This window comes from Lolium rigidum, chromosome 3, assembly GCF_022539505.1.
Source record: "Lolium rigidum isolate FL_2022 chromosome 3, APGP_CSIRO_Lrig_0.1, whole genome shotgun sequence".
NCBI lineage: Eukaryota > Viridiplantae > Streptophyta > Magnoliopsida > Poales > Poaceae > Lolium > Lolium rigidum.
In genome coordinates this window covers 15,870,398-15,884,793 of record NC_061510.1, presented here as the reverse complement: position 1 = coordinate 15,884,793, position 14,396 = coordinate 15,870,398, and the positions used below count along the sequence as shown (strand labels likewise).

Below are 14,396 nucleotides of genomic sequence, written 5' to 3'. Positions count from 1 at the left end.
TGAATTGATTTCTGAACAGGCCTGCTACTGTTGGCGTTTATTGTTGAGGTCATTGCAAAAGCATGAAAAGTGCTCCATCCTCTTTTTTGCGCCTAACCATATTTAGTTGTTCCCTTCGTATGGAACTCTAAGGCAGAGGTTGCTAGAGAAGTTAGCTCTTTCATCCAACAACTCTGCTGGCTTGACACTGTTTTTCTAACTCCACCATTTAGTTTGATGTAATGGTGAATCCCACGTGCTACGATGAATTGAATCAGTAGTGGGATATGGCTTGGGAGTTGCGCTTGCACAACTTGTGTGTGTGCTTGTGAACTGTTAAGGAACGGGTACTTGAGAGAGGTGACAGGCCGGAGCACAAGTTTCAGTTTAGGGGAGACAGTGTCGAGTCCGAGCCTTTGATGCACAGTTTCAATTTGGAAGGAAAGCTGTTGTTGATACATCGACTTTCGTCTGAGTATGATTCTGGGTACACCACTGCTGTTCGTCAGGTTACTGACCAAAATTGCTGTTTGATTTTCTGCCATGTTCAATTGCTATTTAGTCTTGTTCAGAAACTTGGACAATTGGATCATCTGCCATATTCAGTTGCTATTTATTCTTCTTCAGAAACTTGGACCATTTGATCTTTAGACACGGCTTCTGGAGTTTCTACTTGGGAGGTTGTGGATGCACTGGTCCAAGAAGCCAGGATTCTCCCTACATCCATCGCTGTTGCATAAGCACCTTGGCAAGTATACATGATCTGTTCATTTAAGCTACTTACAGTCGGTCTTTGATCATTTGAGTAATATAGACTATATACAGTACTATTTGTTTCAAACCAAGTAAAATTTGACCAATTTTCTAGAAAGAATCTATCAATAAATATAAGCTTTTCGTAGATACTATACGAAAACATATTCATTATCTATCTAATAATATTGATTTTGTATTTTGCATGTTAATGATTTTTTGATAAAACTTAGTTTGAGTTTCTAAAAATAATACTCCCTCCGTCTAAAAATAGGTGTTTTAACTTTTTCTAAGATGAATATATCTCCAACTAAAATTTGTCTAGATACAACTATATTAGCATCAAGTAATATGAATTAAAATTGGAGAGATTACATACGGATGGATCTCTAACTAAAATACATCTAGATACATTCATCTCTGAACAAAAATAAGACACCTACTTTTAAACGAAAGAAGTACAAGACTTAAGTTTTGAGATGGAGGTAGAAGTACACTACATCATTGACTTAGCTACTTAGCTCTTGTTTACTAGTGCATCCGCCAAGATCGTGTTCCCGCGATACGACGCGACATACGTGTTAATCTGCCCCAACAGCCCAACACGATGTTCTTTTATTTTGCTATGAACTGTAGACTCTATCATGGGCCGTGATGACGGGCTTGCTCGGGGTTCTTCTCTCAAAGAAAATAAAGGAATAAATTGCACGGGGTACTCCGTAGTCCGTACTCCTCATCTTCGTCGTCCATGGAACCGCGACCGAGACAGCGCCTCAAGCTCAGGCCGCCGCCGCAACATGGAGATCCATACGGTGATGATCGGATCAGCGCCCTCCCTGACGACATGCTCCTCCAGGTTCTTGTACGCCTGCCCTGCGCCAGGGCCGCCGCGCGCACCGGCCTGCTCTCGCGCCGGTGGCGTGATCTCTGGGCTCGTCTCCCCGGCCTCACCTTCCGCAACGTCCCGACACGCAAGATCAAATCGGCGCTCGCCCGCATCCCTCGTCGCACCGCTGTATCCCTCCTCAAAATCCGTCTCATGCCATCGGTGGAGGGCAAGCTCGACGACGCCTATGCAAAGTCATTGCTGCGCTCCGCCGCGCGGCTCTCGCCGGAGGAGATCGTCTTCGTCCTCCCGGAGGAGTATCACGTGGTTAGGCGAGGCCGTCGTGTCACCATGGTACTGCCTTGCTTCCACCGCGCCACCTCAATCGAGGTGGACACGAGAAGCCTCACCGTCATGCCCCCACCGGGGGCCGAGCTGCCCCTGCTCGAGGAGCTGTCCATCTCTGGCAACATTGTCGACATCGGTGCCTTTCTTAAATGCTGCCCTCGGCTGCGCGTGCTCGGGGTCACCTTCCGAGGTGTCGATCCCGGCTCTCTTGAGCTGGAGCTCGCCAGACTCGAGTCGCAGGCCGCGCTCGGCCTCACGGTCTCCCGCCTCGGCATGGAAATCAAGAGCAGTGTTGATGGCGCTCAGTTTGCCGCCCTTCTCCGTGTCGCGGCTAGGCTCTATCCTCGGGAGCTCCTCTTCACTAGCCAGTTCTACGTACGTCTTGATGCCGACATGCTCTGCTTCCACCGCACCACGTCGATCGAGATGGACTTCTACAGCCTCCGTTTCACACAGCTGATGCCTGGCAAGTTCTCGGCGCTCGAGACGCTGGACCTCAAAGGTTGCACCATCATCGATCTTGTCGCAATGATCACTCATTGTCCGCGCCTGCGCGTGCTCAATGCAAAAATAGATACATATGCACGCAACGTCACGGTCCACTCGGTGTCGCTCGAGGATCTTGGTCTTAATGTCAGAGACACAGAGTGTCGGAGTATCCACATCGTCACTCCGCTACTTAAGAAACTGAGGCTCAATGTCAATGGCAAGACGAACATCGGTGTTTCCATATCTGCGCCAATGGTGGAGAACGTCTCGTGGTGGCGCACGTATACATTGATGCCTCTCATTTTTGGTTTTTGGTGTCTCCAGAGCCTGCGGTTAGAGACGAGAGAGTGCTACACACACAAATATAGTTTGCTCAACAAAGATGAGGAATGCATATGCTCCCAATTCCCTCGCGTTCATGTTCTATCCATGGATATATCTTCCTATGTACGATCTCTTTTTATGTGATATAAATTAAACTTAAGCACACCATGGACAAATTTGCATGGAATATATCATGCCAAATAATTATATCTTTTTTGTAGAATCCTTCGGCTGTTGCGATGGAGCTTGAACATGAGGTGGAGAAACTTCTGGTTACCAACTTTTCTGTGCTTGAGCTACATCTCAATACGAAGGTACATGTTTTTGGAGCACTTGTGGCACGTCTTCTTCAGATTCACCACATTCGCACCAATACACAGAAGCTTAAGGTTGTCTTACGGCGGTGGTTTCAGGTAATTATCCATCTTGCTTACATATCTTATACGCGCGATACTTGTTCGAAATACATCCTAATGTTTTTCATGTTCTAGATGGAAGAATCAAAATGTCTTGGAAACTGTCTTTGTGATGAGCCTAAGGATTGGAGGAACCAAAATATCTCCTTAAGTCGCCTTGAAGAAGTGGAAATCAACGACTTCACAGGAAGAGATCTAGAGGTTGACTTTCTTACATTGATATTTGGATGGGCGCCAATGCTTACAAGAATGAACATCAAGTTGGCGTATGCCAATGAACAAAGTGAGATTGAAGGTTGCGCCACGACTATACACGATATTTGTTTGGCGTACCCTTCTGTCAATTGCTCTGTCTATCTCAGCTCCGGTGAAAAGTGGAGTGGTCCTCAGGCGTGACTAGGTTCATGTGGGGTTTGTTTGTTTCTAAAAGAGGAATGTTCATGAGGGAGATACAAGCTGTATACTTGGTCTCATGTTATGCTTAATGTATTCGAACTATTGTCTATGGTATTACATTGAGAAAGTTATATTGTTTTCTGAATCATTCGTACTTGCATGGCCGGTACTGCTGGCGATAAAAAACTGCAGCATGTCAAGGTTTGAGAGCTTTGGCTTCTGAATCTGTGTGAGCACTCCCTGCCATGCTTCTTTGGGTTGGTATTGCTGCTAATTTTTTTTGAAGTGTTCAAAATAACATGTAAGTTCTTTATCTTGCTGTGAATTCTTTTATCTTTATGATCTCGGGCATGGAAGAATCGTACTGTACTTTCATCTGGAGGAGGATGGAAGCCGAGATGTCTCATCATTCTTGTTGGTTTACATCATCAGACGTCAATCACAAGGTCAGCGAGTATAAGGGTTGACCAATGTATGAGACTTTTTATTAGATGACCACGTCCTCTTATTCATGTTTTGGTTGCGTTATATCTTATAAGTTTAACAACTATCTAGGGGTACACGAAGAAGAAAGTGGCAAACAACGGCCACAAAGCACGAAACAAGAAACGAAATACAACAAGCTCCTCTTCTTTCACAAAAAGAAATGGAACATAAATGCAGCACATTCATTCCCTCTGTCCAATTTGCACCGAAACACATGCCCTTGAATGAAAATCGCTGCATCGCTTTAACCATGTGGTTGACCTGGGAACATCTCTAAATCGTGAAGAGCCCCAGCTTGAGGTCACATAATCAGTACATCTACTTCAGTGTGAACTTCTGACTGTTGTGTTTCCAGAAAACATCACTTCTTGAGCAACCTCAGTATATCGCCGATGAGATGCAGGGAGCCGGTAACCAGGACCTATATCAACATACCAGACACAAACACATCAGCATCATGTGTGAAAAATAGCTTACGAACATAAGGAGAAGACACATATCTTCCAATCATGTAAAAGAGAGAAAATTAGATAAATGTGATGCCATGTTGAAAGGATAGAAAATCAAACATAGTCTGAAGCAGTAATATGGTAAACTGGAATCAGGAACTCGTGTGTAAAACACCATATGAGTTATGACTTAGCATGCTCAGTATTAAAAAAGAGGGTACAGCCAGAGAAAAGCTTTGACCTGGTAAGAAGTTGACGGATCTTCTCGGACATTTTTCCTCAGCCACTCGATTGCTAGTGGAAGTGATTCAAAAACGAGGCTAGTCTCGCTGGAATCCGTGCTATTCAAACCTGAACCATTTAATACATATCACCTTCAGCCCAAGCATACTTTGCTTCAACAAGAAAACACCATCGAAGTATTATAGCAGCATAAATGACTAAATCTAAAAGCTTCATAATAACCTTTATCACCATGGAGTAATTTCTCCCACACTGTTTGGAGCGATAGTTGCCATGACAAATCGATTTCCTCAGGCTCTGCAGGTGCTGATGTATTAGAACCAAGCTTGTTATATTGTGATTGGTTTGGCACAAATAGGGCCAGATCAAAGTGCAACCCTGAAAAAAACGAAATAGCAATTAGCACATCAAGAATAGGAATAAGTTGAACTTATAAAGCAGTAATTTGCACCTAACTCAAGTTGTTGGTAAATTCAACCGATAACACAATATCATGCAGGAAATTTCGGTCAGTGAATGCACATGGACATTTTCCATGACAAGAGTTTTAGCTTACCATTTTGAGTTGAAGTATCCAGAAGATGTGGAAGCAATCGCATAGGATCTCTCACAGACATGCAATTGAACAGAAGAATCTGCAATGAGTCCCAAAAGAAAATACTCGTGTAAGGGGGGAAAGCCTAAGATGGTAAATGCCTAAATGGAAAAGCAAGCCCACTCAAGCATCATAACTAGCCAGGCTGTGAGACATACCTTGCGAGATTTGCCAGAAGTCTGAGATTGTTCCATGGAAGATGGTACTCTTTTGTCCTCCTTGGTAACATTGGAAAACCACCTAGCACATATTTCCATACTTTCAGGACTGTGCGCCCCATCCAAATAGAACACTAAAGAAGAATTCGGCTCCTCTTCAGAATTTACTTGTGAATCTGGAACAATTTGTGCTCGGCCTTGCAAAGAAGCAGTTGACAGTCCTTTAATGAACTCATCTGGTAAGGGATCCTGAATTCAATCATAGATGAACAAATTAGTATACCATCTTTTTGGGGAAAAGCAACACTATTTAACAAGACTTACAGTACGGTTGAGTGGCATTCTGTCCACGTGTCCCTGCTTCTCAAGCCATGTACTAGCTAATGCAACTGCAAGGCCAGCATTTGTATACTGGTGCTCACCTTGCAGTCCAAGCTGTTGATCTTTTAAGTGATGTGGCTTCAAAGGATCAACCACTTGGAGTGAAATCTTCAGAAATGACAGAGTATTATTTCGAAAACTTCATTCGGGAGTATTATGGCTACAAATATTACAGTAAGCAGGGAGCAGTGGCAACCAAAAAAGAAATAGAGATTTAATAAGAAAACATACACCTAATTCTGAAGCTCTTTCTTTCAGAGAAACCATTGCCTCTTCTGGTTGTGGAGCAGTATAGGCTGGAACTCCTTTCTGTCAATAGCAGATGTGACAAGGAAACCAAGCGTGATAAGAATTCTGGCTACAGAATAAGAAGATAATTTAACACTGTGCTATGTTGGACCACAGCTCCTTGAGAAAAGTAGTTAATAATCTAACCTTGAATATTCCAGCTTTCTCCCCAGCAATCTCCCCAAGAGTATTTCCTGGTCACAAGCCAAACAACAAATATAGCAGCACAAAACTAAATTTCCTGATAAACGAGGTACTTCAATTGCCAATTCCATGACTAACCAAGAATTTCCATATGATCATATCCAAGAGAAGATATTCCACAGACTACAGGTTCTTTAACCTGTAGAAAATACAAATGCATACAACCGTCATGCTCTTTGATATTTTTTTGTAGTTCAAGATTAATCTGACAGAGCACAGATAGGTTTGGAATAAAATCGAAGCTAAATGAGTGCTAAAAACTCAATAAAGCACGAATACAGCTGGATCTAAGTGATTCTATCCTGCACTGCTAGTACAGTTTGTACTGCGACCCGGCATATCCCTATTCAACTGAGGTCGAAGATGGTTGGAAACTTAGCATGCAGGCTACGACGAACAAGGTCTTAAAGACTTAAATGGCATATTCGAAGATCCTTCTTTGTTTTACCACGCAGCATATCTACTTATCTAGTGAGCAACCAAAATTCAATAAAACAACTGAGGTTTGCAAAATTGTGCAAGATTCCTATTTGCACGCAATAAACACATTACTGGAAAGTAGAATCACTTACCACATTAGTTGCATCAAATTTCCCTCCAAGGCCAACCTCAAGAAGAGCAACATCTACCTGTTTGAGCCGAGAAAACAGAGGGATTTGAGACATAATTGTTCTTCTAGAAATGCACACATGTAGTCACTAATTTAGAAATCTCAGAATGGAATGTATCCGACAGTAGATTTTCAAATAAGTTTGTCCAAATCATAGATCACGCGAGAATGTTATGCAAGTAAAAGGAGTGAAGAGTATACTGTATGGTTCAATCCTACATGGTAAGATATAGAAGGAATAATTACTAAAAACAAGTAGTGGGGAAGTAGATCACGCCAGAATGTTATGCAAGTAAAACGAGCGAAGAGTATTGTGTATGGCTCAATCCTACATGGCAAGATATATACACAATAATTACTAAAAACAAGTAGTGGAGAAGTAGAATGGAGTGTTTGCGGTCTATCTTGCCTGCTCAGCAGAAAATATCTTGAATGCTAGCAAAGCGATGAACCTGAAATAGGGTGGCATGGGAATATCATCATCAGTCTTCTCCTGAAGATAAACCCATTTGCCGCATCATCCATCAGTTTTTTGCAATGAAAGTAGCATGAAGAGACCAGACAGATTTGTTTATCGTTGATCTATGCATCCAGCAAAGAGTTGGATCACCATATGAAAAAGAACAAAATTGGACATGTACCTGCAGTTTATTCCAGCACCACCAGAAGTACTTCAAAAACTTTTCTTCAGAAATATCCACCCTGGTTCCATATTAAGTTAGGAGCCAGGTTAGTACGTGCATAATTCCGAAGTGTACGGATAAGCTAAAATGCATATTCGCACGCCAAAATTTATTCTGGATTATAATTTCAAGGAGCCGATAACTTATCGACGCCAGAAGAAACCATTAAAGCAAGGACAGTGGCCAAGGGAAATACCCATCCAGGCGGAACCGCTCCCTGACATCCATCAAATGCGGCGAGGTGAAGAGCCCAGTGCGGAAACCGCACGATCGGAGGATCGACTCCGTGAATGTGCATGTCGAACCCTACACAGAACGAGCCATGTCGTTTTCATATAATACCTCACAAGGTCCAGTAATGCTCCGTAATTGGTTACATTACATCTCGGTGCCAGACAGCACTGAACTATTACATTTACATCTCAGTGCGACAAATCATTAAACTAGTAAATCTCAGTGCCAAGTAGCAGTAAACTATTGCTTTTTTTTTTTTTTTTTTTTTTGCTTTTGGTAGAACTTATATTGCACATTGGTTTCTGTATCACAGAATAAAAGGAATGACGCAGCATCGGATGCTCTGAATTTCTTTTCTTTTTGAACGGATGCTCTGAATTTCTGATTTGGATAGCTAGTGATTTACCTTCCCTTTGGTCCCCGCGACATGGATCACCTTCATCCGCGCGATGGGCTCCTCCAGCTCCAGAATCTGCGCGCACCGTCACAGCCAAATCCACCCGAGTCAGACAGCACATCCCGTCACGATTCAGAAGCGGATTGTTCGGGGGCAGCCGAAGGAGGGGGGCAACGGACCTGGATGTAGCGCTCGAGGAGTTCCCACTGGTTGCCCCGGTTGCCGGTGTGCGCCCGCACCTTCTGCGAGATGAGCGACGAGAGGCGCCCCAGCACCTCGTCGTACTCCTCCGCCCTCGCCGCCGAAGCCGCCACACTGCCTGCGAACACATCCCCACACCCCAATCCCACCCCGGCGCAGCAGACGTCAGCAAGGTCATACTAGCCAGCAAGCACCCCATCACTGCACGATCGAAGCGAGTCTGATCGTACCTGCTTGCTGCTGCGCCGCGGCGGCGGTGGAGGACGCCATGGCGCGAGAGAAGAGGCGGCGGGAGGAGGCGGGCAGCGAGGAGCGGACGAGGAGGAGGCGGCGGAGGTGGGCGGCGGCGAGAGGGGGGTGAGGCCAGGGCATGGGCGGCGCGCGGCCGAGGCGTGCGCGGCTGCTGCCTGTACTTGTAGTGGGAGGGTAGGTGGTGGTGCCGGCGTGGTGGGCGCCGCAATGCCGCATGACCACCACCGGTCGTCAGAGTTTGTCTGTCTCCGTGGACTGTCTCTGTAAGTTCGCTGACGAGTGGGCCAGTGTTTGCTCTTCGATCTACCGTAGAAGAGTAAATGACGCAGAACTACCACATTACAGTCGGTGTTGTTCTAAAACTACAAGCATTGGGCTAGGCGACACTTAACTACCAGCTTTGAGGTCAGGTCTAGACGCGCGGCACTGATCGGTCGAGTTTAGCGCTTAAGCCATTTGTTGGACGGAGAAAGACTGACGGCCGTTAGGGCACGCCTGTACAGTGAGTCAAACGCACCCGAATAAGTCCCCGACCGCACCCGAAGAAGTCAAACGCATCTCCCTCCTCTGTGTCAATGGAGCGTGGAGGTGGCGGCGGCGGGGTGGAGGGGGACGGCGGAGCTCTGTTCGGAGGGCGCCCCCGTTTCGTTAGAAATGTGCTGTTCGGGCCGGACTTCAACATGGGGGCCGTTGATTTGGACTCTGGAGAGGAGAGGGATTCGGAGGAGGAGGAGGAAATCTCACCGGAGGAGCAGGACCCGCCGCCACCTTCTCCCTGTTCCGAGTTGGCTTGCTCGGTGGCGGGCAAGAGCCACACAGAGGATCCGCTTAGCCACTACCAGTCGCCCAGCAGGTAATATTTCTTTCCTTTGTCTTTATTGTGCGGACGATTTCATCAAGTGTTCTTGCTACCTTCTCTGCAATTAGTGATGAACACATGTTTGTGCTGTAGAAATAGGCCATCTGATGACGTGTGGGAGCTGTATTTTCAATTCGATGGTGCGAAGTTCGTGCAAATCAGGTATGCCCCGTAGTGACATTAGGTTTCGAATTTACTCGTCTGTCATGGAGAAGGAAGGATACGGCATGTGTGATTCCTTGTACTATGTAAAAGATGAAGGGGAGGGACTTAATGGCCTTGCTCGATTGATAGCAATTTGAAGGTGGAAGAAATGGTTAGGAAGTATGAACATGCTAGGAAATTGGTTCTGACAGTAATGAGGGACAAGAGAAAGCTATCAATTGTGGTTTCTCCAGTGAAGCCCTTTGGGAGAGGCAGATCACCTGATGATGATGAAGTGGATGGTCATTATCCAGAGCATCCTTTGCAAACGAGTGCCTCCTGTCTTTCCCTTGCGGACACAAACCGATGAAAATGAATGGGCACAAGAAGAAGCACAACGGGATGAAGATGATGATGGAGGAGAAGCATCCGATGGCGAGTGATGGTTTTTGTATCCATGCAATTATTACTTCCGTGGATGCTTGAAGAAAAGAGGACAAAAGAGGCAGAGGAACTTGCGAAGACAATGGCTGAGTTGAGGAGGAAGAGAGCTGATCCTTTGGAGCACTGTGAGGGAGAAACTGATGTTGAAGATATATTTGACACTCCAATTGTTAATTATGAAGACATGTTGTCACAGATGCCAGTGAAGAAGAAACCCAGGAGGCAGGGCCCTACTCTGAGATCACACTCCCAAGTAGAGGAACCTGTGAAGGATGAATGGGCTCCATCTGATGAAGAAGATGGCCTAGGTTTTCTTGCAGAGGAGGATGATGATGGACATGAGCCTGTGCCATTCAAGCAGCCAAAGGGAAGAAAAAGCAGGGCCAAGAAGCAACCCGAGAGAGGACATGGTATGATGAAAACGAGGAGAATCCTGAGCAACAATTGACACCAAGACTTTGTTTCAAAGATGTTTATCGGTTCGGAGAGGCATCGTTAAGGCTGCACATTACTTAGGTTAGAAATTTCCACTACCACGGGAACACACCCGACGAGAATCATTGTTTGTTGCAAACCCGAGAAGAAAGCTGAAGTATAAATGCCGGTTCTATATGTCTCTGCTGCCAAGATCAAGCATGAGAACACATTATCGCATAAAGAAGATGCATTTGGAGCACGGTTGTCCTACCGAACCTAAAGATAGCAGAGTGGATTCTAGGTGGCTAAGCAATGCATATGTCGACAAGTTCAGATCAGATCCCAACACTTCCATCACAACATTAGTTGACAAGGCCAAGAAGGATTTTGGTGTTGATGTCCCTAAGAGGATAGCTTATAGAGCTAGGACTAAAGCAAGAAATGTGGTAATGGGAGATCACAAGAAGCAGTACCATAGATTAAGGGACTATTTGCAAACTCGTTATTGATAGAAACCCCGGATCAAGGTGCATAGTTACCACTCGTCACTGGACCAACCGAAGATGAGCTGGAGGCAATCAAGAAAGGGCGCGAGATATTCATCAACTGAGCGAGCCTAGGTTCCATGGCCTCTTCTTCACGTGTAAATGCTTCGCGAAGCAAGGATTCCTTGATGGATGTAGACCATTCCTTGGCTTGGATGGTTGCTTCATCAAGTTAACTACTGGAGCTCGGATATTGGCAGACAACAGGTAGAGATGGAAACAACAACATTTATCCAGTTGCATGGGTCGTTGTTGCAAAGGAAGACACGAGAAAATTGGCGGTGGTTCTTGGAGCAAATTGAAAGAGGCACTTGGTGGTGAGCGGGGCAAATTTGGGTACTACACCATCATGTCGGATAGGCAGTAAGGGTTTACTGAAAGCGATAACCACCTGTATTTCCAAATTGTGCACAAAGGTATTGCCTTAGGCACATATATGCCAACTTCCGGACGACTGATTTCGGAGGAGAAGACCCGAAGAAATGCATGGACAATGCAGCCTACTCTTACACAAAGCATGGATTTGATTTGGCTATGGAAGAGATGAAGAAACAATCCGAGCCTGCTTGGGCATGATCGACAAAGATACCAGGTGCAAACATGGGCAAGGTGGGCCATGGACACCAACTACAAGACAGATTTGGTAGTTAACAACCTAAGTGAGGTATTCAACGGGTATATTCTAGATGTCGGGAACAAACCAATTGTTACCATGTTGACGAGCATATATGACAAGCAAATGGTTAGGCATGATGGAAAGAGAGAAGGAGCGAGACAAAGCTCATCGGGAAATTACTCCTCACTATGCAGAGAAGCTTGAATTAATGAAGACTTTCTCCGAGAAATGTACTGCAATTAGGGCAGATGTTGGGCTATGGCAAGTGAAGAGTGGTGAGCAAACATATGAAGTGAACTTGGACAATAAAACTTGTGCATGCAGGAAGTGGGATCTATCTGGATTACCATGCAACCATGCTGTGAGTGCTATCTACAAAGCAAGGTTGCATCCAGAGGATTTTGTTTCACACTTCTTCAAAAAGGAAATGTACATGAACAGACTATACCCGAGCTTTTCTTTCCCATGCCACAAGAACATGGTCTGGACCAAGACACAAACACTCGACATAATGCCTCCCGGGTTCAAGGACCACATGAAGGGGAGAAGGCAGGAGAAGAGGAGGAAGAACAAATTTGAGGTTCCTAAACCTAAAGTTTCATCTAGGATGGCAACTGTTAGGTGTGGGAACCGCAAGCCGCTAAGGACACAAGTGGACAAGCTCGCTCACGACCTCTAAGGGCTGATCTAGTAATTAGGAAAAATAACCACAAGGTCATTTGCAATTCTACCTTTCCAATCCATGAATGAAGTTATGTACTCGATTTTCTAATTATATCCATTCATTTTGCGAGTCAACAAGGAGAATGCCGGAAGAAGCTTCAAGTGCAACGGCCTTCAAGTGCACCGAGACCAAGTGCAACAAGCATCACCAAGTGCAACAGCATCACCAGGACCAAGTGCACCACCAAGAGCTGCTCCAAGTGCTCCAGCAAGAGCTGCCCCAAGTGCACCAGCAAGAGCTGCTCCAAGTGCACCAGCAAGGCCAGGTCCAAGTCATGCTCCAGGAATGATGGGCTACTTCACTCGCCGGTGCTAATGCATCACTCGGTAGAGATGCATCGGTTCCTCCCCGGCTACATCAAGGAACTATGGTGCACCAGGTCCAACTGATGAAGCATTTTAGATGACAATGCTATGACTTTGAGTGTTAGGCAGTGAACTATGTCAAAACTGCTATGTTGATGTCATTTTGGTTGGGGCAAAGTAGTTGCCAGTGAACTGCTATGTAATCATGTCACTTTGCATGATTCTTTTGTGTCAAACATCTATGACATGCTATCTGTCCTAATTTCAGTAATGAATGTGTCTTTCGATGATTCTTTTGTGTCAAACATTTTATTTGGCTCTATGTTTTAAGATGGTAAGGTCTGGACATCGAGTCGAGACGATGTCGAAACCACCTCTATGTTTTAAGATGGTAAGGTCTCGACATCGAGTCGAGACGATGTCGAAACCACCTCTATGTTTTAAGATGGTAAGGTCTCGACATCGAGTCGAGACCTTCTCGACATCGAGTCGAGACGATGTCGAAACCACCTCTATGTTTTAAGATGGTAAGGTCTCGACTCGATGTCGAGACCTTATCCAAAACAACTTTTTGTTTTAACATGGCAAGGTCTCGACATCGAGTCGAGACCTTGTCCAAAACAACCCCATATATTGCAACTACCTTACCATCATCTTTTCTATTGCAACAACATAGTTCACCAACATAGTTCACACCAGGCAACCATTACATCAGTTGAAGCTAATATTGCAACAACTTCCGTAACATCAGTTCAAGCTAATATTGCAACAACATTGTTCACCAGTAATTACAATAACTTAAAATTCATTACAATCCAAGCCTACCAAATAGATAAAGTACATGGCGAGGCCACCATTACGAGTTCTTCCAGTGCACAGCACCTTTAATTAACATACAAACACCCAATTACTCTGAGGCAATTTCAATGATCTTCTTCATCTTGGACCTGTGCTCTTCCTTCAGCTTCAGGAAATCTCCAATGATGAACTTCAGCTTTCTCTTGTCAGCCTTCACCTCATCCCTCTCCTTCTTCATCTGGTCCCTCTCCTTCTTCATCAGGTCCCTCTCCTTCTTCATCTGGTCCCTATCCTTCTCTGCCCTAATTCTCAGAACTTTGTGCATGTTGGAATGGTGTGCATCAATGAGCTTCTTCTGCTCTAGTTCTGCCCTTGCATCTATCAGAGCTTGTTCTGCTTTAGCCTTCAGAGCAAGTGTCATCTGCTTCTCACCTATCACTGTCTTCAGTTCATCTTGTGCCATCTTTAGATCCTTGTGCAGCTTGCTAATCTCATCATGCAGCTTGAACTTTTGTTCAAAATGATCCAGAGCATCGGTAGTTCTACCATGCTTCGAGCACCATGCATTTCCCAAAGTCTTCCCAATGCTTTCTTCAAGTTCATGGGCCATTCACCATCTATCCACTTCACATAATCACATCGACGCCCTTCCTACAGAAATCAATGGATATAATTTTTTCTCAGGTACATATTATCTACTCCTACACAATTTAGATTACTGCACAGAGACACACACCTCCATATCACATCCAAGAAACCTCCTGCTAGTGTCCCATCCCTCGAAAGCCACAAATCTGCCAGCTACTTTGCGACATTTGCAAGCGAGCGGCAG

The 14,396-nt window shown here is 45.0% G+C and overlaps 1 protein-coding gene across 1 annotated transcript; it reads right to left on the bottom strand.

The window, feature by feature from the left end:
• Positions 1-4,145: 4,145 nt before the first annotated feature.
• On the bottom strand, positions 4,146-8,745 carry LOC124701212 (folylpolyglutamate synthase-like). The gene is made up of 16 exons (XM_047233263.1): positions 8,691-8,745; positions 8,439-8,578; positions 8,269-8,334; positions 7,825-7,934; positions 7,587-7,647; positions 7,355-7,438; positions 6,908-6,964; positions 6,414-6,474; positions 6,279-6,325; positions 6,075-6,152; positions 5,787-5,951; positions 5,463-5,711; positions 5,266-5,344; positions 4,932-5,087; positions 4,708-4,817; positions 4,146-4,438 (listed from the first exon to the last, which is right to left on the bottom strand). The coding sequence occupies exons 1-16, from the start codon at positions 8,728-8,730 to the stop codon at positions 4,379-4,381; spliced, it is 1,563 nt and encodes a 520-aa protein (XP_047089219.1). The 5' UTR covers positions 8,731-8,745; the 3' UTR covers positions 4,146-4,378.
• Between the last annotated feature and the right edge of the window lie 5,651 nt (positions 8,746-14,396).